The sequence below is a fragment of the Oryctolagus cuniculus genome, chromosome 13 (genome assembly GCF_051225735.1).
Source record: "Oryctolagus cuniculus isolate XC-2025 breed Fujian yellow rabbit chromosome 13, ASM5122573v1, whole genome shotgun sequence".
NCBI classification, from domain to species: Eukaryota; Metazoa; Chordata; class Mammalia; order Lagomorpha; family Leporidae; genus Oryctolagus; species Oryctolagus cuniculus.
Window position 1 is genome coordinate 69,831,916 of NC_142879.1, and position 26,911 is coordinate 69,858,826.

Sequence of the window (26,911 nt, forward strand, 5' to 3'; positions counted from 1 at the left end):
GCCATAGCAGAGAGCTAGATTGGAAGTGGAGCAGCCAGGTCTCGAATTGGTTCCCATATGGGATGCCGGCACCACAGGCAGCGGCTTTACCTGCTACCCACAGCGCCGGCCCCAGATAAACACTTTAAAATGCAACACAGTTCCTGATTGCTTACTCAGGAAATGTCCAAGTAGTCCAAATTGCTGCTTAAGAATGCAAATAACATCAACCAAATGACCCCTTTATTTAAAAAATTGTTTTAATTCCCCATGGGTTCGTAAATGAACACATTTGTTTAAAAATTGTTTTTTCAGAAATGTCTTTGAGAGGAACAGAGAAGGAGAGTGTTCCCATTGGATGTTTCACTCCCCCAAATTCCCACAATGGCATGGGTTGGGCTGGCCCAAGTCAGAAACTCAATCCAAGACTGCCACAGTCCAGATATCCAGTGTGGAGGGCAGGGACCCAACCACTGGGGCCGTCGCCGCCTCTCAGGAAGCTGGAGACGGGAGCTGACGCTGGGAATTGAACAAAGGCACTCCCATGTGGTATGCAGGCTTCTGAACTCCTAGGCTCAACACCTGCCTCCAACAGAAATGGAAGGAAGGAAGGAAGGAAGGAAGGAAGGAAGGAAGGAAGGAAGGAAGGAAGGAACATCCCTTGGAGTTTAAACAGATAAAGGACGATTGTAGACGTTCAAGGATTTTCTTCATCTCGTGGTAACAATCATACATTGAAACATATTCTTAAAAAAATGTTTTAACAGAGCCGAGGCGGGGATCCTCACACACCTGCTCAACGAGGGCATTTGAGAGCAGCATAACCAGTGCAGATCTAAGTAGGTGGGAAAGCAGTCACTGCCAGGCCCAGTGCGGGCCAGGTCTGAGCTCCAAGTAGGTGACAGGTGAGCCCCAACATATTTTTAGTTTGTTTTTCTCTTCTTAGCAGTTCCTACCGCTCACCAGGCGAGGGCGGTAGGGAGACACCAGTTGGTCCGCTCCCCATCTGGTAGTTGCTCCTCCAAGGCTCAGCCTCTGAAGTGGGGCTCAAAAGACAGGTACGCCTCTGCGATCCCAGCCGGCCAGCTGAAGGATCAGGATCTTGCATGGGGTGACCGGGGCGGCGGCGGAGGTTAACAGGGAGTAGGGCAAGGAGCAGGCCTGAGGTCCTTCTGCTACCTCGGGGGCTCTGGGGGAGGAGGGGTCACAGGCCAAAGGGCTCAGGCTTGTGACTTGCAGGGGTGAACCTTTGACTTTGCGTGCGCTCTGCAGTTAGTGGAAGGAGAGCCACGTGGGGTTAAATGGATTGGGTCCCTCCTCTGCTCAGCCACGGGTCACTGGAGGGCCTCCGTCCAGTCCCTGGCCCCAAGCCTGGGTGCTGCTGGGAGGACCCCGCCTCCCCCCGGTCGCCAGGAGGACGTCCCCGCAGCCCGGTGGCCCGGCCAGCCCACGCCAGGGCAGCGCTGCCAGGGATCCCCGAGGCGAGTGTCCACGCCCCGGTCTTGGGCGGCGCCGCCCCGCCTCAGGTGCTGCCTGCAGAGTTAAGTCCGAGGCCATGGGGTCTCCGCACCGCCATCATGGATCAGCTGCGCGCTGGCGCCCGCCTGAGGATCCTGCTGGGACACCTCGGCCACCCCTCGGCCTCGGACATCGTATCCTTGCGCCTGCGCGCGCCACTCAGGGCCCGGGCCCGGGGCGATGGCCTGTGTGCGCTCGTCCCAGCTAGGGTCACTTTTCCCCCAGGGAGAGCCGGGCAGCGGGGAGGAGGCCGTGTCCCGAGACGCGGGTGGCCCCGGCGGGCCTCGCTGGCCGCTGTGGCTCCGCTCCATGATCCGTGCGCCCTTAGGGCCTCGGTTTCTTGCTCTGGGGTCTGGGCAGCTGATCCGGAAGAGGACTTTGCCATTTTCTCTGAGGCTGCTCAGAGCCCTGGACACAAATGCGAAGCGCGGTGTGAGCTGGCAGGCAGGTGTTAGGGACGCTCTCTGGAGGGGGCTCCAGCGCTCGGCGGGGCGCTGCCCTGCGCCTGCCTGTCCTGGTGGAGCCAGCACTGCTTTCATTCCTTCCTGGGGGTGTGTGGGGGGTGCGCTCTGGGACCCCCCCGCGGGACTTTGACACCGTGCCCTGCAAAGGGACTTGGTACCTTGAACCTGCCTCCTCATTGCGGCTTCAGAAGCCACGCCCAGGACTGGGTGCGCTGCTGATGTTGGGTGGCTGTGGATCCGGATACTTGTCTCTGGACGAGGCCCGAGGCCAGGTGCCTGTTCGGGTTAAGGGTTCTCATCCAGAGCATGCGCAGGTCCTTCCAAAGTTCGTGGGAAATGGAATTAAAAGATAAGCTTATTTTGGATCAAAGATAGTTTGAAATCGGGCATGCTGGTCCTTTTGGTAACCCACTAGAAAAATGCCTGGGATTTTTCTTTGAGTGAGTGACCTGCTTCACTGCTCTTCCTCTGCATTTAGAATCTTGAGCTGCCCTGAAGTTGATTACAGCTGTTTCTTTTTATTTTATTTTATATTATTTTAATTTAATTTAATTTTATTTATTTTATTTTATTTTTGACAGGCAGAGTGGACAGTGAGAGAGAGAGACAGAGAGAAAGGTCTTCCTTTTGCCGTTGGTTCACCCTCCAATGGCTGCTGTGGCCGGCGCACCGCGCTGATCCGATGGCAGGAGCCAAGTGCTTCTCCTGGTCTCCCATGGGGTGCAGGGCCCAAGCACCTGGGCCATCCTCCACTGCACTCCCTGGCCACAGCAGAGAGCTGGCCTGGAAGAGGGGCAACCGGAACAGAATCCGGCGCCCCGACCGGGACTAGAACCCGGTGTGCTGGCGCCGCAAGGCGGAGGATTAGCCTAGTGAGCCGCGGTGCCAGCCTACAGCTGTTTCTTTTGCCTTGGCGATTGCTCTCCCTGCTGAGTTCCCGAGCAGCAGTGTATCAGAAATTCGGCAAATTTAAGGTTCTGTCCACAAAATAGGAGGCTGGAGGAGATGTTGCAGTCTCACTTGACAGGCTAGGAGAGAGTAAAAACCTTAACGAAGCTCCTTTAACTAAAGCAGAGATGGCCAAAGTGTGGTCCCTGGGCCAGAAGCCCCAGCATCACCAGGGACCTGTTAGAAATGCAGATATTCTAGGGCTCAACTCAAACCTAAGGAATCAGAGTGTGGGGGTGGGGCCCAAATTCTGATGCAAGCTGCAGATTGAGACCTGGTGCTAATACTGTGAATAGATCTACGTGGGACCAGAGCTGAGATTCCCCAGTCGATTCTCTAACCACTTTTTAAAATTTGATGATCCGATTGTGCTGGGTTTGGTGTTGTGGGATGGAGGGTAGAACCTGGTGTTTTCACTGGTGACTCCTGGAACAGTGCTCAGCAGTACAGCTCTCTGCAGTGTTGGAACCGTTCTGTCCATGCACTGTCCATTCTGGTCACTACCTGTCTCATTTGGCTATTGAGCATTTGAAATATGGCAGGGGAGGGATTTCTTTGCTCCAATAAACTCCAATTTAAATAGCCAGGTATGGCCAGTGGCTTGTGGGACAGCCCTGGCTTAGACTTCTGGTGAATGAGTGGTTTACTCTTGCGTGGGCCCCTGGGAACTCTGTGTTTCTCCCCAGTGGTTTTTCTTGTTTTCAATTCCTTGGCTAACACAGCAGAAGAAATAATTTATTGAACCCTTGTTATCCTTGGCCACAGTGGAGAACAGAACTAGTCCAGAATGTCACAGGCCAAGGGCAAAGGCCATCAAGGACGGTTTTGGTGTCAGCAAAGTGCGTCTCATATGTGGTTCTGGCGATCCGTTGGTGATGAAGTTCCAGATCCTTCCAAGACAGGTTGTAGCTGGGAGCAGGCAGCCCAACAGCTTGTAGCGAAACTTGTCCCGGTGTCCCCAGGGTCCAGCACTTCTTACTTCTGCTCCTTTGGCCCCCATGGGCACACAGCCAGCAGCGTACTTGGATGTATGGTTCATCTTTCTTCTTCTGCACTTCCGCCTGGCATTTGCTTCTTCCTCCACTTGCCTCTCATGGCGCTGAGGTTTCCAAGAGGACACGCTAAAGCCCAGAGCGCTCTCCCCAGTCTTAACTGTTTCTAAAGTGATGTTGATTTTGGAATTAGGAATAATCATTTGAAGTTTAAAACATAATGTGGTTTTTAAAAGGTTTATTTATTTATTTGAAAGGCAGAGTTACATAGGCAGAGAGAGAGAGAGAGGTCTTCCATCCACTGGTTCACTCCCCAGATGGCCGCAACAGCTGGAGTGCGCCAATCTGAAGCCAGGAGCCAGGAGCTTCTTTGCTCTCTCATGTAGGTGCAGGGGCCCAAGCACTGGACCTTTTTCTACTGCTTTCCCAGGCCATAGCAGAGAGCTGGATCAGAAGCGGAGCAGCTGGGACTCAAACCAGCACCCATATGGGATGCCGGCATTGCAGGTGGTGGCTTTACCCACTACGCCACAGCGCTGGCCCCTCAACTATTTTTTTAAAGGATTTATTTACTTGAAAAAGAGAGTAAGAGAGAGAGAGAGAGAGAAAGAGAGAGAGGCCTTTCATCTGCCTGTTCTCTTCCTAAATGGCCTCAATAGCTATGTCTCGGCTGGGCTGGGCTGGGCTGGGCTAAAGCCAGGAGTCAGGAACTCCATCTGGGTGTCCCATGTGGGTGCAGGGTCCCAAGCATTTGGGCCATCTTCTGCTGCCCTCCCAAGCTCATCAGCATGGAGCTGGACTGGAAGTGGAGCAGCCAGGACTCTTGACCAGGCACTGTGATACCGGATGCTGCTGTTGCATGCAGTGGCTTAACCCACTGCACCACAGCATGAGCCTGTTGTTCCTGAATTTATAGAGGAAACATTTGCACATCATTAAGTAGTGCTCCAGGAGCAACAGCCCAAAAGACACCACGATGCAGGAAGAGGGGAGGCTGAAGTCTGGCTGTGTTCACAATGTTTTACTGAGAGTTGTTGACCAAGACTTAGTATCCTGTGAGCCTCTGTGCCTCAGTGTAAACAGACGGAAGCTAATAATTCTGACTCTGACTTGCCTCACTCCTGGAGTATGGCATTGTCACCACATGCTATGAAGACATTATTGAAGAAATGACATGTGATGACAAGTGACAATCTGAAAAAAGCTCTTCAGACTACAGAACTAATGAGAAAAAACCAGCACGAGATACTACGTCACTGATGTGTAACCATGAAAGAGAGCTTACAAAAAGAATTTTCAGGGGCCGGCACCCTGGCACAGTGGGTTGAAGCGCCAAACTGCAGTGCCGGCATCCCATATGTGCACTGGTTCAAGTCCTGGCTGCTCCACTCCTGATCCAGCTCCCTGCTAGTGTGCCTGGGAAAGTAGCAGAAGACAGCCCAAATGGTCAGGCCCCTGCACCCATATGGGAGACCTAGAGGAAGCTCCCGGCTCCTGGCTTTGAATCAGCCCAGCTCCAGCTGTTACAGCCATTTGGGGAATGAACCAGTGCATGGAAGACTTTCTCTCTCTCTCTCTCTCTGTCTCTCTCTCTCTTTACACTCTCTCTAACTCCGTATTTCAAATAAATAAAAAATAAATCTTAAAGAATTTCTTCAAGATACCTAAATTTATACTCAGCTGTGTAGACCCTACTGCTGTTGGAGTTCTTGTTTATTTTACAGGTTTTTTTTTTTTTAATAGTTTGGACTGAAGTCCCACTAAATTGAAAACCTTCTGTGAACGACACATGCCCCTCTCCTTCTGGAGTTGAACCTTGGAGATTCTTGGTTGTTTAGCAGTTTGGAGAAAGGAGTAGTTCTGTGGACTAAGCCCATGGCAGCTGCGGAGTGTGGGCCCCTGTAAGTGACCTTGGCCCCGTGCTGAGTCTCCCCCACCCAGGATTCCTGCTCTGTACAGCAGGAGTAATAACAGAGTGCTCCGTCTCCAGCCACCTCTAGGGTCCTTGTGAAGATGAAGTGAGGTGGTAGAGGCCAAAGTGCCTTAGCCGCGGTGTGCACCTGTCCGAGCAGGAGTGAAGTCAGAGCTCCCGCGTCTGTTCAGGAAGATGCCTGTCTCGTGAGAACTGAACTAGCACGGGGGGCTATTTCTCGGAACGGCTGGCTCCTCGGTTTTACCTTATTTGCCTTAATTCACGTCCTAGGTAGCCCACCCCACTTCAGGGACATCTTCCCCTGCCAGTTTCCAGCCTCAGCAATTCCAGTAAGTAGATCCAACTGTGATTTTTTATTTTTTTTAAAAAAGATTTATTTTATTTGAAACAGTTACACAGAGAGAGAAGGAGAGGCAGAGAGAGAGAGAGAGAGAGAGAGAGAGATCTTCCATCTGTTGGTTCACTCCCCAATTAGCCGCAACGGCAAGACCTGTGCCGATTCGAAGCCAGGAGCTTCTTCGGGTCTCCCAAGAGGGTTCTGGGGCCTAAGCACTTGGGCCATCTTCTACTACTTCCCCGGGCCATCAGCAGGCAGCTGGTTTGGAATTGGAGCTGCTGGTATTCAAACCGGTGCCTATATGGGATGCTGGTGTCACAGGCACATGCTTAACCTACTATACCACAGCACCAGTCCCCCAGAACTAATCAGTAAAGTTGGGGGAAATGTTTCGTGTGTTGACTTTAATTTTCTATATGTAAATTTCAGAAGGAAGGAACAGTATCAGAAACTACATAACTAATAACCCAGGCATGATATATATTACATTTAAATTAGCTTGTAGTTATATTGACATATTAGCTAGCTAGCATCTCTGGTGTATCTTAAGTCACCTTTGATAGGGAAGGCTTTGACCTTCATAAATATTCTTCTTGTAATAAATATTATTAGCAATAATTCCAATTTTTAAATTGCTGGTTAAGATTTATACTTATTTATGGGATATGATATTGTAATTTGGTACATGTATGCAATGTAAAATGATCAAATGGGGTAGTTTTACTACCTCCTCAGATACCATTTCTTCTGCTCTCCGTGGTTTCAAGCGCATAATTAATTGTTCTAGAGTCCAGTTACCCTGCTGTGTTACAGAGCAGAAGGGCTCATGTCAAGGAGTGGGTTATGTAGCTTGAGTCTGTGGACATGCTGTGTACTTACTTGAATGTTGTCACTTTGATTACTTCTACGAATGCACCAACCAGAAAATTAAAAGTCTATTGGATTGTTTCCCATCTGAAAAACCACTTATATTCATTACACCAAAAATCTTATATACTCATCTATAATTCCATTACTGAAAGGCACTCACTCTTACAAATTATTTTGGATATATTTTTGCAGGTTTTAAACTTTTCTTCTAAGTTTTTATTGATGTATTTTCATTTTATCTGAAAGGGAGAGAGAGAGAGAGAGAAAGACAATGGCAAAAAAAGAGAGAGCGAGCTACCACCCCCTGGTTCACTCTCCAGAGGAACACAGTAGTTGAGACTAGGCCGAGGCTGAAGCCAGGAGCCCAGAATTCCTTCCAAGTCTCTGACGTGGGTGCAGGAATCCAAGCCGCTGAGCCATCATCTCTTGCCTCCCAGGATGCACATTAAGAGGAAGTTGGATCAGAGATGGAGTAGCCAAGACTCGAACCAGGCACTCAGGAATGGGATGTAGGTGTCTCAGGGGATGACTTACGCTGCTGCTCCAAACACCTGCCCCTGCATCTTCCCACAAGTAGTGTTTTGGCTTTACATCACGGTCCTCATATCGTATTAGAAGAAACATCATCCAAACTATCATATGCCCTTTATTTTTAATATTTATTTATTTGAAAGAGTTACACACAGAGAGGAGAGGCAGAGAGAGAGAGAGAGAGAGAGAGAGGGAGAGAGAGAGAGATAGAGGGAGAGAGAGGTCTTCTACCCACTGGTTCACTCCCAAGTTGGCCGCAATGGCCGTAGCTGTGCCAATCCAAAGCCAGGAGATTCCTCTGGATCTCCCACTTGGGTTGGGTGTGGGGGCCCAAGGACTTGGGCCATTTTCCACTGTTTTCCCAGTGCATAGCAGAGAGCTGGATCAGAGGTGGAGCAGCTGGGTCTCGAACTGGCATCCATATGGCATACTGGCATTACAGGCAGCAGCTTAACCCTCTATGTCACAGCACTGGCCCCATGCCTTTTATTTTTAATGCTGGAGTCATAAACTATTGAGTGGATTTATGGGGGTGTTCAAAAAGTCTGTGGAAAATCTAGACTGTGAAAATACTATGCATAGATTTCAAAAAAATTCTTTGTACCTCAATAAACTTATATTTTAATTCTATTTCCCTCAAACTGTTTGAAGTACCCTCATAATGTCAGTCAATTTTTCTTCTATTACTGCAGTTTTTTGGGGTGTTAATTATAGTTCATGCTTTTTAGGTTGTTTTAGATTAGTTCCATACAGTTAGGAACAGAAATAACAGATTGGAGAGTAGAGTATGAATCTTTCTTAGGTTCTTGATACAGGTTGTTTCCTTATAATTATAAAGATATTATGGAAATCTTTTCTTCTTTAGGTATACTCTGGATAATAATGTTCTAAGCCTAGAACAGAGAAAATTTTATGAAGAAAACGGGTATCTGGTCATTAAGAATCTGGTGTCGCATGCTGACATTCAGCGCTTCAGGTACGGCAGCACTGTTTGTTCGTTATGAACTGTGTGTTCTGTGGCATGAGGACCCGAGTCAAGACCCGCCTCTTCCTGATCCGTGTTTGCAGTGATTCACTTTGTTAGGAGCTGGGTATGAGCTCTGGGCTAGACTGAGGGCCGCGTCCTGGGGCTATCTGCCTAGGTTTCCGCGACTCCGTGTCCCCTCCCTGCTACATTTCATCTGTGCAATGGCCATCGGGACAGTGCCGCCATCCCAGCAGCTAAGACTAAGTACAGTGACAAGTAAGGAAAATGTAGCAAGTGGGGGCTGGCACGGGGTGAATGCGACTGGCGTGTGGCCATCATTTTTACCGTGTAACCAAAACCACAAAACTGTTTCCCTGCAGGTTTGCCAAGCTGAGCAATGTTTTCATTGTGGTGGGGTGATCCCTGCCTGGCAGTAAGGAGGCCGGCACGTCTGAGGTGGCCGTGTCCCCTCCCTGTCACCGGAACCATTCTGTTGTAGTGCAGGGAAACCCATCCTGGAGTCTGTAGGTTCCTCTGGAGGGCGGGGCTGGACAGGTGCTGGGAGCCCGGCTTCATGACACCGTATGCAAATTTATTTTCCTAGGAGTGAGTTTGAAAGAATCTGCAGAAAGGAGGTGAGACCACCGGGCTTAATGGTGATGAAAGATGTGGCCATTGTGAAATCTGAGCAAAACCTGAGTGAGAAATCGGTTACCAAGATCCAGGACTTCCAGGAAGACGAGGAGCTCTTCAGATACTGCACCCTGCCCGAGGTCAGAGGCTCTGTGTGCTGGGCTTGTGTGCAGCATCGCCAGGCTGCGAGCCTGCACCCCTGCCCCCAGATCTGCTGCCCCTGCCCCTTCCCACATGTGGCTCTAAGCGCTGTAGTCTGCAGCGGGAGGTGCTTTGGGCCCCCAGTGGGTATTTGGCGGTTTTTGTTTGGCTCCCGTTGGCTTCTCCTGGGTGGGAGCCGGGGATGCCGCAGTAGCGGGGCTCAGCCATGCTACAGTGCCCAGAGCCAGAGCAGCCCCCTCCCCAGACAGAGAATGACCCCACCCGCATCGCCAGGGATGGCAGCCTTGAGGAGCCGTGTGTCTGTTGAGAAGGAACAGAATTCTGGGTGAACGGGACACAGCCCTTCCGAGACAACGGGCGTGAAGTTACTGGGGCCATGATACGTAAACTCATGTATTTTTTTTCTTTTCTTTTCTTTTTAAGATTTACTTGAGATATAGAAGTTACAGACAGAGAAAGGGAGAGAGACAGAGGTCTTCCATCTGCCGGTTCACTCCCCAAATAGCCGCAACTGCTTGAGCTGGGCACAAACGAAGCTATGAGCTAGGAGCTTCTTCCGGGTCTCCCATGTGGGTGCAGGGGCCCAAGGACTTGGGCCATCTTCCACTGCTTTCCCAGGCCATATCAGAGAGCTGCATCGGAAGTGGAGCAACTGAGACTTGAACCGTCATCCATATCGGATGCTGATGCTGCAGGCGGCAGCTTTACCCGCTACGCCACGGCACTGGCCCCAGGATGCGTTTGTTTTAAAAATTAGATTTCTTTTTTTGAAAAAGAGTATTCTTTTTTTTTTTTTTTGACAGGCAGAGTTAGACAGTGAGAGATGGAGAGACAGAGAGATAGGTCTTCCTTCCGTTGGTTCACCCCACAAATGGATGCTGCAGCCAGAGTGCTACACCCATCTGAAGCCAGGAGCCAAGTTCTCCCTCCTGTTCTCCCATGTGGGTGCAGGGCCCAAGCACTTGGGCCATCCTCCATTGCCTTCCTGGGCCACAGCAGAGAGCTGGAATGGAAGAGGAGCAACCAGGACAGAATCCGGTGCCCCATCCGGGACTAGAACCCAACGTACAGGTGCCACAGGCAGAGGATTAGCCAAGTGAGCCCCAGCGCCATCCAAGAGTATTATTCTTTAAGAGTGAACCATATTTACAGAAAAGATCTAAGCAGGCCAGAGCCCCGGCTCAATAGGCTAATCTTCCGCCTGCGGCACTGGTACACCGGGTTCTAGTCCCGGTCAGGACGCCGGATTCTGTCCCGGTTGCTCCTCTTCCATTCCAGCTCTCTGCTGTGGCCTGGGTGTGTGTAGTGGAGGATGGCCCAAATGCTTGGGCCCTACACCTGCATGGGAGACCAAGAGAAGCACCTGGCTCCTGGCTTTGGATCAGCGTGATTTGCAGTGTGCTGTCCACAGCGGCAATTGGAGGGTGAACCAACGGAAAAGAAAGACCTTTCTCTCTGCCTCTCTCTCTCTCTCTCACTGTCCACTCTGCCTGTCCAAAATAAATAAGTAAATAAATAAGAAAATTAAAAACAAATAAGAAAAGATCCAAGCAGAGCCAGCGCCGTGGCTCAATAGGCTAATCCTCCACCATGCGGCGCCGGCACACCGGGTTCTAGTCCCGGTTGGGGCGCCGGATTCTGTCCTGGTTGCCCCTCTTCCAGGCCAGCTCTCTGCTATGGCCAGGGAGTGCAGTGGAGGATGGCCCAGGTGCTTGGGCCCTGCACCCCATGGGAGACCAGGAGAAGCACCTGGCTCCTGGCTCCTGCCATCGGATCAGCGCGGTGCGCCGGCTGCAGCGGCGGCCATTGGAGGGTGATCCAACGGCAAAGGAAGACCTTTCTCTCTCTGTCTCTCTCTCTCACTGTCCACTCTGCCTGTCAAAAAAAAAAAAAAAAAAAAGAAAAGATCCAAGCAGTACACAAAAGGAGTGACCCCATCTCCCGGGACCTCGCTCCCTGTTGAGTATATATGTCGGGAATTCTCTCACTTGTACACCTCCTGCCTGTGTCGGGGATCAGGAACCTCCTGGCTGTCATCTTGTGTTTTTCACTTACAGTGGGTGCCTGTCATCCTCCCATAGCCCTCCGCATGGAGCCACCTGGTAACTTTCAAACTGCAGTATACCAGGGTCTTAGTTTCCGAGCCATTTGTTGGAATGGCTCAGCAGGAGGCTTCCCAGGGAGTATAGGAATTATAAGCAGGTGCTGTTAGAGAGCTTGGTTCCCAGAGGTGGGCTGTACAGGGATGCCACCTGTGCCGTCACGTCCAGGTCCCAGACAGAGGACCGAGGGGAAGCGGCCCCCTGGACTGTCGTGCAGTCCTGTGCTGGAGATGGAACTCGGCTGCGGGATGGTGGGTGACAACTTGTGGTTGGTGAAATGCTGCTGTGAATACCTTGGGTGAATATTGGCAGTTCCTGTAGCGCCCTCAGGGGGTACGAGTTACGTGAATGGTTACTTCTCTGTCCATGTGTTGGGAAGCATCACCAGCACATCGAACTCAACGATTTTCAGGAAGTTAGTACTCGGGATAAGATTTAGAAGGAAGCTGATGTAATAGAGGGAAGTGACTGGCTAAAGAACAGTCCGGAGGACAGCAGGGATGGTGGGGATGGCTCTCAGCCGTGGGGGTTTATAAGCGCCAGCCCAAGTGAAGGTGCACAATCCCAGGCTTGGTGTAGATGGAACCGTGAGGCCTGCCTCTCGAGCTGTTTGTACATTTCAAGTGTTTCAGGCTGTAACTGCCAACATTCCCGACCTAGCAGAGATCAGGCTGTGAGGAGGAGTGGGCCCTGCCTCCTGTTTTGGAATCAGACCTGGCCCACGCTTGAATGCCGTCTTCTTCCCTGATCTGACTTCTGAGTCTTGGGTTTATCCGTGCGGGACTTTCATCTTCAGGGATTCTTTGGAAGACGGAGTGAATTTTCAGGCATCCTGTAAGGCTTAGATGGCCCGATGTGTCGTGGGCATTTGGTTGGGAGTCCGTGGCTGGGGTCCCTGTGTGGCGCAGCACCCCACCCCCAGAGCCCGGGACCAATTCCCTGCTCCTTGTCAGGTGCTCTCGGTGCAGCTCACCCTTGGCTGTGCCACACAATGCTCCCAAGTCATGATCGAGTCAGCATCTTGATTCCCACGTGACTGCCAACTGCACAGGCACAGGACCTGCTTTTCTTGTCCACTGCTGCACGCCTGCTTCCCGTGACTGGGCCTGCTTCCCGCCTATGTGAAGACGTGGAGGGGAGGGCACACTGGTTGTGCAGTGTCCTCTGAGCCGCTGCCCTGCTCTGACCTGGCCGCTCCTGACAGCAGCAAATCCTGCTGAGCTCTTCCTTTCTTCTCTTACTGTCTGAGAGGCAGACTGATGGAGAAATCTCCACTCACAATTCTACTCCACAGATGCCCATAAGTGTCCAGGGCTGGGCCTGCCAAAGGTGGGCGCTGGAACTCAATCCAGGTCTCCCACGTGGGTGGCAAGAACCCAGCGACTTGAGCCATCAGCTGCTCCCTCCCAGCGTGTGCACGAGCAGGGAGCTGGAATTGGGCACAGAGCTGGGACTCAAACCCAGCTGCCGGGCCAGATGCTCCCCTTGGGCCCACTTAGGCAGGGTCGTTCTTGTGCAGGGTCTCCAAGAAGAAAAAGGAAGCCGTTTCTCCCTGGGCACTGTCTGTGGCTTTGGGTGGCAGAAGGGCTGGTCCTGGCCTTCTAGGCTGATACCTTACAGAAACGCACCCCTTTCTTGTAGAGAGAAACAGGTAATATTCCCAGCTACTCAGACAAGCCTGCCCAATTCAACGGGTTGTAGATGTAGAGTGGTTTCCAGTTTCTGGATTTTCCGCCATGCTTTGTTCTCAGTGTTGTGAAATACTGACTGTTACCATCTTGCCTGTCATAGAGGAGTTGGCCTTGGTGCCACTGGCCTGTACTTCTGATTGCCCATGAAACTTTGTTCCTCCCCCTCCCCCTTTTTTTCTTAGATCTTGAAATACGTGGAGTGCTTCACCGGACCCAATATTATGGCCATGCACGCAATGCTGATTAACAAACCTCCAGATGTTGGTAAAGGACTCTTCTTATTTTTTTTAAATTTAATTTTATTTTTTTTAAACTTTTATTTAATAAATATAAATTTCAAAAGTAGAGTTTTGGATTATAGCATTTCCCCCCCGTAACCTCCCTCCAACCCTCTTTCTTATTTTTTTAACTTTTATTTAATGAATATAAATTTCCAAAGTACAGCTTATGGATTACAATGGCTTCCCCCCATAACGTCCCTCCCAACCACAACCCTCCCCTTTCCCACTCCCTCTCCCCTTCCATTCACATCAAGATTCATTTTTGTTTCTCTTTATATACAGAAGATCAGTTTAGCATACATTAGGTAAAGATTTCTACAGTTTGCTCCCAAACAGAAACATAAAGTGAAAAATACTGTTTGAGTACTAGTTATAGCATTAAATCACAATGTACAGCACACTAAGTGCAAAGATCCTACATGAGGAGTAAGTGCACAGTGACTCCTGTTGTTGACTTAACAAATTGACACTCTTGTTTATGGCATCAGTAATCACCCTGGGCTCTTGTCATGAGCTGCCAAGGCTATGGAAGCCCCCTGAGTTCACTGGTGGGTGGCAGGGGCCCAAGCACTTGGGCCATCTTCTGCTGCCTTCCCAGGTGCATCAGAAGGGAGCTGCGTTGGAAGTGCAGCATTCAGGACTCGAACCAGCGCTCATAAAGGATGCCAGCATTGTAGGTGGTACTTAACCAGCGGTGCCACCACAGTACTCCAGGACTCTTCTTATTAAGGAGAAGCAAGAAAAAATGTTCAATTAACATATGTGAGGTTGATGTTCTGACCTTGGTGGTGCAGAACTTCCAGGCTTCTGGCCTCAGACTGGCTTTGCTCCTGCAGTTGTAGTGGCTGGTTCACTCCCCAAATGGCCACAATGACCAAAGCTGGGCCGATCCAAAGCCAGGAGCTTCTTCTGGGTCTCCTACGCAAGTGCAGGGGCCCAAGGACTTGGGCCACAGTAAACTGCTTTCTCAGGCCATTGCACAGAGCTGGATCGGAAGTGGAGCAGCCAAGACTGAAACCCCCACCCATATGGGATGTGGCACTGCTACTCCACAGTGCCGGCCCCTCCCCTTTTGATTTGACATCCAGTTGGTTGCTTCTCTCTCAAGGTTGATTTTTCTGTAGTGTTGTTTCATTTGCCTGGGGATAGTTCATTTTTCCGGTTTTCCAGGCAAAGGATAAGGAATTCTGAGACTTGGACAAATGTCTTTTTAAGACATTAGATTTAATTTGATTATTTATTTAAAATTAAAAAAAATTTGTCTGAGAAGAAAAGAGAGAGAGCGAGAGCCCTCTCAAGAAAGAGCCCATCTTCTGATTCACTCCCTGATACTTGCAATGCCTGGGGCTGGGCCAGGAACTCAATCCAGGTACCCACCTGGGTGGCAGGAACTAAGGTACTTGAACCATCTTCACCCAGTGCCTTCCAGGGTGCAGAGTGGCAAGAAACTGGAGTTAGGAGCCAGGACTGAGTATCAGACCCAGGCATCTGAATGGGGATGCAGATGTCCTCACCAGTGTCTTAACCACGGGGCCTCTTGTCTGCCCTTGAACAGCTTTTAACAGCAGGTTCTCTTTCAGGCAAGAAGACGTCCCGTCATCCCTTGCACCAGGATCTGCACTATTTCCCCTTCCGGCCCAGCAATCTCATTGTTTGTGCTTGGACCGCGATGGAGCACATTGATCGGAACAACGGTTGTCTGGTGGTGCTTCCCGGCACCCACAAAGGCCCCCTGAAGCCACACGACTACCCGCAGTGGGAGGTAGGTCTGTCTAGGAGCCGAATCTCCTTCCCAGTTTTAAATTTCACTCAGCATCCATAAAGAGCATACAGAGGAGAGGGCACTGCCTTTCTTAGCCAAGCGCTGTCCCGAGACTTAGAAATGTGATCAGCGCCAGTTGCAGGATGTCAGACCAACACCCAGTGTAGTTGTCCTTTGAACATGCGTTTGAAAACCGGCCCAGGTGGGGAACTTGAGCAGGTGCTGCGGAGGGCCCGAGATGGCATGGCCTAATCGCAGAGGAAGACGTAAGCACTTCAGTCCTGGATGTGGGTGATACGTGCCCCCCAGTCTGCTCGCTGACCGTGGCTCTGAGAGCGGAGAAGAGGATGGGACCGTGTGCTGCAACTGCAGAGGCCATCGGGGCTCTGTGGAGGGCTGGTCGGGGGAGAATGGCCCAAGCAGGAGGCCTGGGTTAAAGGGCAGAGAGCAGAAAGAGAGAGAGAGACAGAGCTCTTCCATCTGCAGGTTCACTCCCCAAATGATCACAACAGCCAGGGCTTGGCCAGGTCTCCCCCATAGGTGGCAGGGACACACGTACTTGATACCTGCTGTGTCACAGGATTTGGGTCAGCAAGAAGCTGGGTCCAGAAGCCTAGGAACCAGGACTCAAACCAGGCATTCTGATGTGGCATGTGGGTTTCCCAGTCATCATCTTTGCCCCAAACTGAGCATATTTTGAATCTATAACATGATCACTTTGACACACACACACACACACACACAAACACACCCTTGTGCAATCCCCACCACAATCGAGATAAGCTCTCTCTCTCTCTCTCTCTCTCTTTTTTTTTTTTTTTGAAAGGCAGAGTGGACAGTGAGAGAGAGAGAGACAGAGAGAAAGGTCTTCCTTTGCCGTTGTTTCACCCTCCAATGCGGCCGGCGCACCGCGCTGATCCGATGGCAGGAGCCAGGTGCTTCTCTTGGTCTCCCATGGGGTGCAGGGCCCAAGCACTTGGGCCATCCGGCACTGCACTCCCTGGCCACAGCAGAGAGCTGGCCTGGAAGAGGGGCAACCAGGACAGAATCTGGCGCCCCGACTGACCTAGAATCCGGTGTGCTGGTGCCGCAAGGCGAAGGATTAGCCTAGTGAGCTGCAGCGCTGGCGAGATAAGCTCTCTTAATCACAGGTAAACACTGAGTTACTTTCTGGCTTTGTCATCCGTGCAGCTGTAGATGCTGGGGACTGTTAAGCTCCTTTAAGCCAACGAGTGGCGGCATCAGATCGGTCCTTGTTGAAGAATAGGCTGACGCTCTGGCCCAGGATGCACTGGAGCTGTGGGCGTCCAGAGCCAGAGGAACCAGAAGCAGACCATGAGCATTTGAGGCATAAGATGAGGAGGTTGGGAAGGCCTGAGAGATGGTTGGGCTGGAAGAGCACCTGCGGCTGAGCAGAAAGTGGGGGTTGTGGGTCTTCAGAAGTGAAGAACCTCTGAACGTTCGTCTCCGTTAGAATTCTTGCACGGATGATTAGTGTTACGTGAAAATATTTGAGTCTGGATCCTGTTAGAAAAACGTGGAATTGTGAGATCATCCATGAAGTTCCGGTTTTGGTGAGAGTTAGTGCAAGTAAGCAGCAGGAGAGGCTCTGGATGCCTTAGGCCGGAGGGATGTCTGTAGGACTCCAGGGCCAGGCTGGGGCTGTCCCCTCTGTGGGGCTCAGAGTGGTGGCAGCTGCGGGGCTGGGGGTCTGACTTGCTGAGCCTGGGTCACGTTTCCACCTTTTGCCAGAAGAGAAGGGCACTGGGTCAAGGTTCACCACTCTGCAGCAGGGAAGTGGGCGCAGACAGAGGCATGGGATTTGGGATCCCTTGGGAAGGGGATTGGGTGCTCCTGCCTCCCTGCCCCCCAGTGACCCATGTAAACTCCCACACTGTGAACTTTATTGTCTTTCTCGCTGTCTGTCTTTCCTCTCTCCCTTCCTTCCCTCCTCCCTCTCTTTCCCTCGCTCTCTGTCTCCCTCCCTCCCTCTGTCCCTTCCTTCCTTCTCTTTTTCTTTCAGAGACAAACACAGTGCATGCATGCACTCCCATCTACTGGTTCACGCTCCCCAGAAACCCGCAGTGGCAGAGTCAAGGAGCTGGGAGCTCAGGCCAGGTCTCTCATGTGGGTGGCAGGAACCCAAGTACTTTTTTTAAAAATAGGAGCTTACAGCTTATTATTTTATTTATTTTTAAAGATATTTTTATTTATTTGAAAGGCCGAGTCACAGAGAGAGTTAGAGACCGAGAGAGAGAGGTCTTCCATCCACTGGTTGACTCCCCAGATGTCCAAAACGGCCAAAGCTGTGCAGATCCGAAGTCAGGAGCCAGGAGCTTCTTCTGGGTCTCCCACGTGGATGCAGGGGCCCAAGGACTTGGGCTATCTTCCACTGCTTTCCCAGTCCATATCAGAGAGCTGGTCGGAAGAGGAGTAGCTGGGACTAGAACCAGCGCCCATATGGATTGCCGGTTTTAGCACTTCAGGCCAAGGCTTTAACCCACTGTGCCATAGCACCGGCCCCAGGAACCCAAGTACTTGACCCATCACCTGCTGCCTCCCAGGGTCTGCATTAGTAGGAAGCTCGAGGCGGGTATGGAACTCAGGCCCCTGATGTGGAGTGTAGGCATCTACACAGCTAAACCAAACACACACCCTGAGGCTTGCAAGCTTTACATGCTTCTCACTTGAGTTTCTGCAATAAAGATGTAACCCATTACCTAAAGCAATAACTTGCTTTGGAAACAGTTTTAAACAAACACCAAATGTATTCTTTTTGTTTTTTTTTTTTCTTACTAAGGACGTGACATAAATGGTTTTGAGCAAAAAGTAAATAAAGTACAAATTGAGCATTTCCACCCTACCCCTATTTCAGAAGGACTGGCTTCTCAGAGACGCACCCCTGTAATGGAGAAGAATGTTCGCGAGCTCTGGGAGAGGACACTGCTGGCAAAGACTGTTACAGAGTCAGCTGGCAGGGTCAGGAGAAGGGCGGGGAAGGGTCGACCTGTACTGATCCAAAAGGCAAAGCCCGTCTGAGGCTTCCTGTTTGACTCAGTCATGAAATTTCAAAGATTTAATACCAACACATGACTTCTCAAACCAGGCACCCGAGAGGCTTTTGCGTATGGAAAAATTTGGCTTTCCTTATTTTTTAAAAATAATTATTTATTTATTTTAAAGGCAGAAATACACACATACATACACACACACATACACACACACAGTGAGAGAGGGAAAGAGAGGGAGAGAGAGCAAGAGAGCGCTTCCATCTGCTGGTTCCCTCCCCTAATGGCTGCAAGGGCTGGGGTTGGGCCAAGCTAAAGCCTGGAGCTTCTTCCTGGTCTCCCACATTGGTGCAGGCACCCAGGTTCTTGGGCCATCTTCTGTTGCCTCCCCAGGCACATTAGCAGGAAGCTGGATTGGAAGTGGAGCAGCCAGGACTTGAACTGGCGCCCACATGGGATGCCAGCAATATAGGCAAAAGCTCAACCCATGTACCACAGTGCTGGCCCCTGAAAACTTTTCCAAGACTCTGATTCAGATGTCTCTTTCTCTTGGAAGAACAGAGAGCGCCCGTGCTTCTGTAGTGAGCCGTTGAACAAGTTTTTACTGATGTTGCTGCTTCCTCGCGTTTAGCTGTGTCTTCTCTTGTGTGTCGCAGGGAGGAGTTAACATAATGTACCACGGGATCCAGGACTACGAGAAGAACAACGCCCGCGTGCACCTTGTGATGGAGAAGGGGGACACAGTTTTCTTTCATCCTTTGCTCATCCATGGATCCGGGCGGAACAGAACCCAAGGCTTCCGGAAGGTATGCGTTCACGTTGCTGCAGCTCTCAGAGATGATGAGTTAGAAACAAAAATTTTAAGATATATGAAAATGTGAAGGGTGTGCGAGTTTTAACTAAACTGGACTTTAGTCCAGTTTGTTTACCAGGAAATCAATTTCTGGGCCTTGTGCCTTTTTGGCTCTTATCAGTGAGAAGCCAGAGGACCTCAGGATCCTAATCATGTGGATATTGACTACTGACACATGAACGTGCTCGGGATGGCTTCTTCTGGGGCTAAAATGTGGAATTTGGATGCTTGTGTAAATGATAACTGGAGGGAACTTCATGTTAATATTACTGCTGGGAAAGCAGTATTGATCCAATACACGTTGTATTGATTCTGAATTGATTGCCCTGAAGCCAGAACGAACAGCAGCCATATATATATATATATATATATATATATATATATATATATATTAATCCCTTGGCCTTAGAAGGTTTTAATTTCATTGCTTGCATTCAAAAGGGAATGAGGATCCTCACACACCCCGGATGGTTGACTTCTTGGTCTCACAGACTGACAGTCCCGTGGGTGCACATTCTCCCAGGATAACATGCTGTCCACACCCAATACTGGAGCTCCTTTGGGGCCCAGTGGGGCTTTCCAGTTCATCATGCTGTTCCCACCAATTCCTGAAGCCTCTCCAAGGGCAAAGGTCAGGGGTCACATTTCATGTTCCATCCATTCATTTTCTTCCCCGGGCTCAGTAGGGCCCAGATTAGGCTGAGGCAAGTTGAGGCAGCCTCCCAAGCGGCAAAATTAAAGGGGATGAGGCCAGCGCTGTGGTGTAGTAGGCTAAGCCTCTGCTTATGGTGCTGGCATCCGATATGGCTGTTGGTTCGTGTCCCAGCTGCTCTTCTTACAATCCAGAGTCTGCTATGGCTGGGAAAGCAGTGGAAGATGGCCCAAGTACTTGGGTCCCTCCACCCACATGGGAGACCCGGATGAAGCTCCTGGCTTTGTCCTGGCCCAGCTCTGGCCATTGTGGTCATTTGGGGAGTGAACCAGCGGATGGAGGACCTTTCACTCTCTCTGTCTCTGTACTTGACCTCTCAAAAAAAAAAAAAACTTAAAAAAATTAAGAGGATTCCAATAAAACCTCAGCAATCAAGGTCCCTAACATTTTTCCCAAGTCACAATGAACACAAACAACCCATCCTGTGCAACAATGCCAGAATCTTAAATAGAAGATGGGATTGGACTCTGCACTTGCACAGCCCTCCGCCACAGGAGTGAGGAGGTGCAGGGACAGTTATGCAAATGCGCTATGGGTTTTACTACATGGACTGTGCAGTGTTCTTTCAGGATGTTTTCAGTGGCCTTAATGCCCCAGAAAAATATTAATCATCATGACATAACAATGTGAATGCCGGCGCACACGTGTTTGCCTTTGCCTGGGGCTCTGCTGTGGCTACACAGGGGCTCACCTAAGGAAATGGAGTTTGGCACTCCACTCTCTGGAAGCTCCATGTGTTGGGCAAAGTAGTAAGTCCTCCTGCAGGGTGCAGTCACCTTAAGATATCTGACCTGTGGCAAAGACAGTGAGTTTTAACGTTGCTTTGCCACTTAGGTCTGTTTAAGTTTTTCTAGGACGGGAAGAACCACATAACTTAAGCCTTTGCCTTGAAGGAAACAGCGGCCTTGGCCTTGAAGTGTTCCCTCTGATTTGAGAGGAGGTGGGCATGGGTTTTCTTTCCACAGTGTCTTTTGTTTTCATGCTTGCCATCAGAATACTAACCCTCCCAAATTTGACAGGGGGCCTAGTCTTGGAACTAAGAAGATGACGGGCTGCTTGGGATACCTGGCTTTGTGGGGCTTAGGAAAATCCCATGGCAAAGTTCTCTCACCTAGGGGATTGTGTTTCCTGTCCCCTCCATACCTTTTCTTTTCTTAAAGATGTATTTTTTATTTAAAAGGCAAAGTGACAGAGAAAGAGAGAGAGAGAGAGAGAGAGAATCTTTGATGCACTGGTTCACTCCTCAAATGGCTGCAATAGCCAGAGCTGGGCCAGGCTGAAACCAGAATCCTGGAAGTCTGTGTGGGGCAAGGACCCAAGTGCTTTCCCAAGAGAGGTCTTCCATCCACTGGTTCCTCCCCCCCCCAATTAGCTGCAAAGGCCAGAGCTGGGCTGATCTGAAGCCAGGAGCCAGGAGATTCTTCCAAGTCCACACATGGGTGCAGGGGACCAAGTAATTAGGCCATCGCAGAGAGCTGGATTGGAAGAGGAGCAGCCAGGACATGAACCAGTGCCCATATGGGACGCTGGTGATATAGGCAAAGGCTTAGTTCACTATGCCACAGCACCAGCCCCCCATCTACACCTTGTAAAAAACAATGATCGGCTCAGCTGCCTCAGTTATCACACCTGGTTAAAAACCATTTGTAACTTTTCAGTTAGCCTTTAACTGGGGTCCTGGGAGAGGGGTGGAGCTGAGCTACAGAGACACTGATTTTGTGTCCCATGGAGCAGGCTTCCAGTGTAGAATTGGCTGGGTAAGAGAAGGCCTCCCTGCCTGGTTGGTTGCTGGCAGCAATGGGATGTGTTTCTCAATTTCACCACTCTCCACAGGCCATTTCCTGCCATTACGCCAGTGCCGACTGCCACTACATTGATGTGGAGGGCACCATCCAAGAAAACATTGGGAAGGAAGTTTCACGAATGGTGGATAAATTCCAGGGCTATGAGGGCACCGTGGACTTCAAGGTACGCTTGTGAAAAATAAGGTACTGGTGTCACGTGTGTCTTCAGATGCTTCACGGTTCTCCCACCCAGTTTAATTCTGGGAGGTGCAGAGTGCACTGCTGAGCCACACTGAGAGTGGCAGTGGCCTTTCCGGCTGCACCTGCTTCCCCCTGCAGGGGACCCGGGCACCTGCAGCTGCAGCTCTGTGTCTTGGGGAGGTCCCACAGTGCGAGGTCAGACCTGTTGCACACAGCACAGACAAGAACAAAAGTAGGAAGCAGATATCAGTGAGACAAAATGAAGCTCAGAACACTACCTTCTGAAGGCAGAGCAGGGCAGGTCCAAGTTCGGGATGGCCATCACAGGCCTCCAGTATCACCACAAAATTGCACATTTGGCCATTAGCAAAGCCAGTGAGGCTGCCAGAGAGCAATGCCCAAGCACATGTTCCTTTTGGTAAACTTGCCTCTGGGGTTTGAGGAGAGGCGCATCTTGCGTACAGCAGGGGTAAAGATCAGGAACATTCATTGAGTAGGGCCATGAAACAGTGCTGCATATGCTCTCTTGTGGACACGCATCATGCGTGCATCATCATTTTTAGCTAGTGGATATTCTGCTGAAGACCAGTAGACAGATTATCAGTCAAGGCAAATAACTAAACGTGGTGACCTTAGTTCCTGTAATATGCGTGTTTTAGCTGATCTTGTTATTTAATTTGTAATAGATAATGACAAGTGCAATCGCAAATGCTTCCTAGGGAGACGGGCTATCACAGGGACTCTGGGCTGCTGAGTGTGCTGTAGGACACTGCCTGCCAAGGCAGCCACCAGCCGTTGCCAGTCACCTTCTGAAGTAGCTTCCCGGCATGAGAATCTTCTTCCTTCATTTCCTGCAGGTGTGACCCCAGCTGACCAGGTCTTGGCTTGGCATTTTTCCCTCGAAATCTTGTCCCTTGCCTTTTGTTCAGTCCTTAAAATGCCTCACACAGACAACCTAATCTGTCCACTGGGACTTCTGTCTGACACCCTGAATTTTAACATAGGACAAACACAGTATGGGGTCAGCTCTGCTTAATTGCAAGTTCTGCATCTGTAGATCAATCATCCAAAGTATAAAAGAGAAGCAGAAACATTTGAAAAAATATTCCACTAGACTCAAATATGTACAGACTTGTTCCTTATTAACGAGCAGACAGTCAAAGCTACCGGTGACGAGCAGACAAATTATCTGTGTCATTAGTCCCTGAATGATCCAGAACAGCTGTTTACATAGCATAGTCATTGTACTAATATTATGAAAACTCTAAAGATGACTTGAAGTAGGCAGGAGGATGTGCACAGGTTAGATTCAGGTTTTATACACTACTTGATACTCAGATGAGGGACTGGAGCAGCCTTAGATGTTGTATTCCCTGGGGGTCCTGGAACCAGTGCCCTGAAGATATGATGAGGTCCAGCTGCACATATGTTTGAATTCAGCAAGTCTGTGCTGAATAAATGCCTCCTATATTTACTGAGAATGGCGGTGCTAATTGTTGTGATCTGCTTTATAATTCTTTGTGAGGTATCAAAGCACGTTCACGTCCATTCTCCTGTTTTCTTCTCCCACACTGAAAGGAGCAGTCAGCACAGCTCTGTGCTGTGTAGGAGAACATGAGTCCCAGTGGTTGGTGCAAGTTCCCTTAGCAAAATAAGATTTCAGAGGTCTAATTCTAAAATCATCCTTTCCACCATACCTTTTGCCCAGAAATAAATAATAAACAAGGAGTTCTAAATTGTGTCATCAAAAAACAAAGGAAAAAAAGCAACAAACAAATTAGTAACCCAAGACACTGGTTTTCCCGGTTAGGATGTAATCAGGAGTAGAATGTTCTAGATGGCTCAAGCAGTTAGCATAAAGGTCGGCAGGGAAGTGCAGAGGAAACTCTTCAGGAACTAGCGATGTTATGAGACATTCCCTGCAGTTAGCAGGTGCACCACCTCAGCCAGGGCTGGCGATGTGGGGCCCCCACTGACTTAGTGTGGTGGCACTATTTTAGATATTACATTAATTGGAGTCTCAGAACATGGTTTACTTACTAACCAGTGTAGCAATAACGGGGAAATTTTCCCCCTATTTAACCCTATGTAGATGGTGAATAGGCAAATAGAAGTGTTCCATAAATTCCTTCTGTTTGGCCTTATTTCCAGGATGTTTTTATATTTCGAAGTCGACTTGTGAAGGGGGAACGAGTCAACCTTTGAAACCACCCTTTGCTAAAACTCTCCTACAGGAACGCCAAACAAAACCAGGTGTCAGAAGAAAACCCTTCCCTTGTGATGGTGTCATCTGTGCTATCACTCGTTAACAAAATCACAAACCATGGCTCAGGTACTTGATTGCATACAGTGAATTCTGCAGTGCAATGAGGGTGTGGTGATGGAAGTAAAAACAGTAAAACTGAAATAGTATTGTCTCAAGGAAAATCATCTGGGGTTACAACAAGATTAATAAAGATAGCTGACATATAATTTCAGTGTGTGAAGTCGGTTTATTTCATTCAGTTGCTGAAATGAATGCTTTGGAACTCAGGAAGAGCTGAGGTTTGCGTTTCTGTCTTGATAAACCCACAGCCTACCAATTTCCTGTCATGACAGATGCTTCTCCAACTGAGAACACCATATAACACATTGACCTTTTATTAAAGGCTTCAGGAGGACATAATAAAGACACAGTAAGGGTCTGATACAGGCCTCCTTGCACAACTTCCTCACCCCAACTGTCCTCCTTAAGAAACCACCTGGTATTTCTGTTCTTTTAAAAATTAGTTTATTTATTTGAGAGGCAGAGTTACAGACAGAGAGAGGGAGAGACAGAGAGATCTTCTATCCACTGCTTACTCCCTATGTGTCCGAAGACAGGAGCCAGGAGCATCTTCTGGGTCTCCCATGTGAGTTCAAGGGCCCAAGCACTTGGGCCATCTTCCACTGCTTTCCCAAGCCATGAGCAGGGAGTTGGATTGGAAGTGGAGCAGCCAGGACTTGAACCAGCATCCACATGGGATTCTGGCACTGCAGGTGGAGGCTTAGCTTACTATTGGCACAATGCTGGCCTCTACCTCTGATCTTTTCCTCCGTTCAGATGGTGTGTGCTGTTGGGCAGGGCAGTCGAAAGCCTTGAGCATTTATGAATGAAAAACCACTTCCTTCATGGTCCAGAGAAAGTTTTAGGTACTTTTGCCTGGATTGGAAGTATCCATGGACTGGAGAGGATTTCACCACAGCACCATATTTCTGGACCAGTGGAGGGCAGCAAGGAAACACAGTCTTGATTTTTAAAATTGTAGTTAGGACTTTAGTGAGAAAAATAACAAAGGGTCACTTTCTTGCCATTCTGCTAAGCAGAAATGTCCCCAAATCTAGCATCACCTTTCTGGTCGGTTTCTTTGTAGGGACACCTTGTTTAGGACTTGTTCCATCTGGAAACCAGGGTTGCCAAGGGACTCCTGGGGAGGATCTGAGCAGACTGGATTGTGGAATGGCACTAAGATGTAAAGAAGGAATGCCAGTGTGAATAGATAGCACTTAGGCAACACTGTTTTGTTCTGGACTAAACTTCCCAAGCTGGTTTCAAACTTCAGTGTTAAAAAAAAAAGGGTGTGTGTGTGTGTGGCATTGTGGCATAGTGGGTGGAGCTTGTTTGAAAAGAGTGGATTTGGGGCCGGTGCTGTGGCATAGTGGGTAAAGCCGCCACCTTCAGTGCTGGCATCCCATATGGGTGCTGGTTCACGTCCTGGCTGCTCCATTTCTGATCCAGCTCTCTGCTATGGCCTGGGAAAGCAGTAGAAGATGGCTCAAGTCCTTGGGCCCCTGCACCCGCATGAGAGACCCTGAAGAAGCTCCTGGCTCCTGGCTTGGATTGGCAGAGCTCTGGCTGTTGTGGCCATTTGGGGAATGAACCAGTGAATGGAAGACTTTCTCTCTCTCTCTCTCTGCCTCTGTAACACTGGCTTTCAAATAAATAAGTACATAAAAAATAAAAAAAGACAAAAAAAACCACTTCAGTTGGAAAAATAGTTTGCACAATATGTTTCTGTCCATGTGTATTTGTGAGTGAAAGCCAACCAATCAGGACGTCACATTTTATCCATGGTTTTGTCCATGAAGGAAAAGAACAGCTGAACGAATGGGCACTGCTCATCGTCCGTGTGGATCCCAGGCGAGTGGAGGAGAGAGGAGGAGCTGTAAAGGGGATGGCACTGGTGCTTGGCAGAATGAGGGCTGCCTGGTGCCTCAGAGGCTGGACTTGGCCTGGGCTGCTGTTCCTTTCAGCAGAGACTAATCTAGAAGTTAATGCTCAAACAAAGTACAAAACGAAAGAAAAGGAAAGGCTTCCCTTGTATGAATTTCGGGACTCCCAGCTTAGGAAAACCAAAGGTCTTTGCTCACTGTCTATACTGCAAGCCTTCCTTGACTCACCTTTCATCCCTGTGTCCTTTTTTTTTTTTCAATTGTAAAATGCCCCTATGGAAACTCTTCCACATAAATCAGGTTTGTTTTTGCCGTATTTGCCTTAACTTTTTTTTTTTTTGACAGGCAGAGTGGACAGTGAGAGAGAGGGAGACAGAGAGAAAGGTCTTCCTTTGCCGTTGGTTTACCCTCCAATGGCCGCTGCGGCCGGTGTGCTGGGGCTGGCGCACCGCACTGATCCGATGGCAGGAGCCAGGTACTTATCCTGGTCTCCCATGGGGTGCAGGCCCCATGCACTTGGGCCATCCTCCACTGCACTCCCTGGCCACAGCAGAGAGCTGTCCTGGAAGAGGGTCAACCGGGACAGAATCTGGCGCCCCGACCGGGACTAGAACCCGGTGTGCCAGTGCCCCAAGGCGGAGGATTAGCTTAGTGAGCCGCGGTGCTGGCCTGCCATAACTTTTTTTAAAAAAAGACTCATTTTATTTATTTGCAATGCAGAGTTACAGTGAGAGAAGGAGAGAGAGCATCTTCCATCTGCTGGTTCATTCCCCAATGGCCATAATGGCTGGAGCTGGACCAGTCCAAAGCCAGGAGATTTTCTGGGTCTTACATATGGGTGCAGGGACCCAAACACTTGGGCCATCTTCTGCTGCTTTCCCAGGCACATTAGCAGGGAGCTGGATCAGAAGTGGAGTAGCCAGGACTCGAATTGGTGCTCATATGGGATGCCGGTGCTGCAGGCAACAGCTTATCATGTTATACCACAACAC

The 26,911-nt window shown here is 49.7% G+C and overlaps 1 protein-coding gene across 2 annotated transcripts; it reads left to right on the plus strand.

Annotated features, from left to right (window-relative positions):
• The first annotated feature begins 950 nt into the window (after positions 1-950).
• LOC138843131 (phytanoyl-CoA dioxygenase, peroxisomal) lies at positions 951-24,200 on the plus strand. 2 transcript variants are annotated; one of them, XM_070055679.2, is made up of 9 exons: positions 1,142-1,631; positions 6,105-6,163; positions 8,438-8,548; positions 9,144-9,312; positions 13,310-13,391; positions 14,989-15,170; positions 18,835-18,984; positions 21,577-21,711; positions 23,880-24,200. In XM_070055679.2, the coding sequence occupies exons 1-9, from the start codon at positions 1,281-1,283 to the stop codon at positions 23,931-23,933; spliced, it is 1,293 nt and encodes a 430-aa protein (XP_069911780.2). In that variant the 5' UTR covers positions 1,142-1,280; the 3' UTR covers positions 23,934-24,200. The 2 variants fall into 2 exon arrangements, with proteins under 2 accessions (XP_089167868.1, XP_069911780.2); XM_089311742.1 differs by lacking the exons at positions 13,310-13,391; positions 14,989-15,170; positions 18,835-18,984; positions 21,577-21,711; positions 23,880-24,200 and adding an exon at positions 951-1,037 and having other exon boundaries at positions 1,307-1,631; positions 9,144-9,791.
• The last annotated feature ends 2,711 nt before the right edge of the window (positions 24,201-26,911 follow it).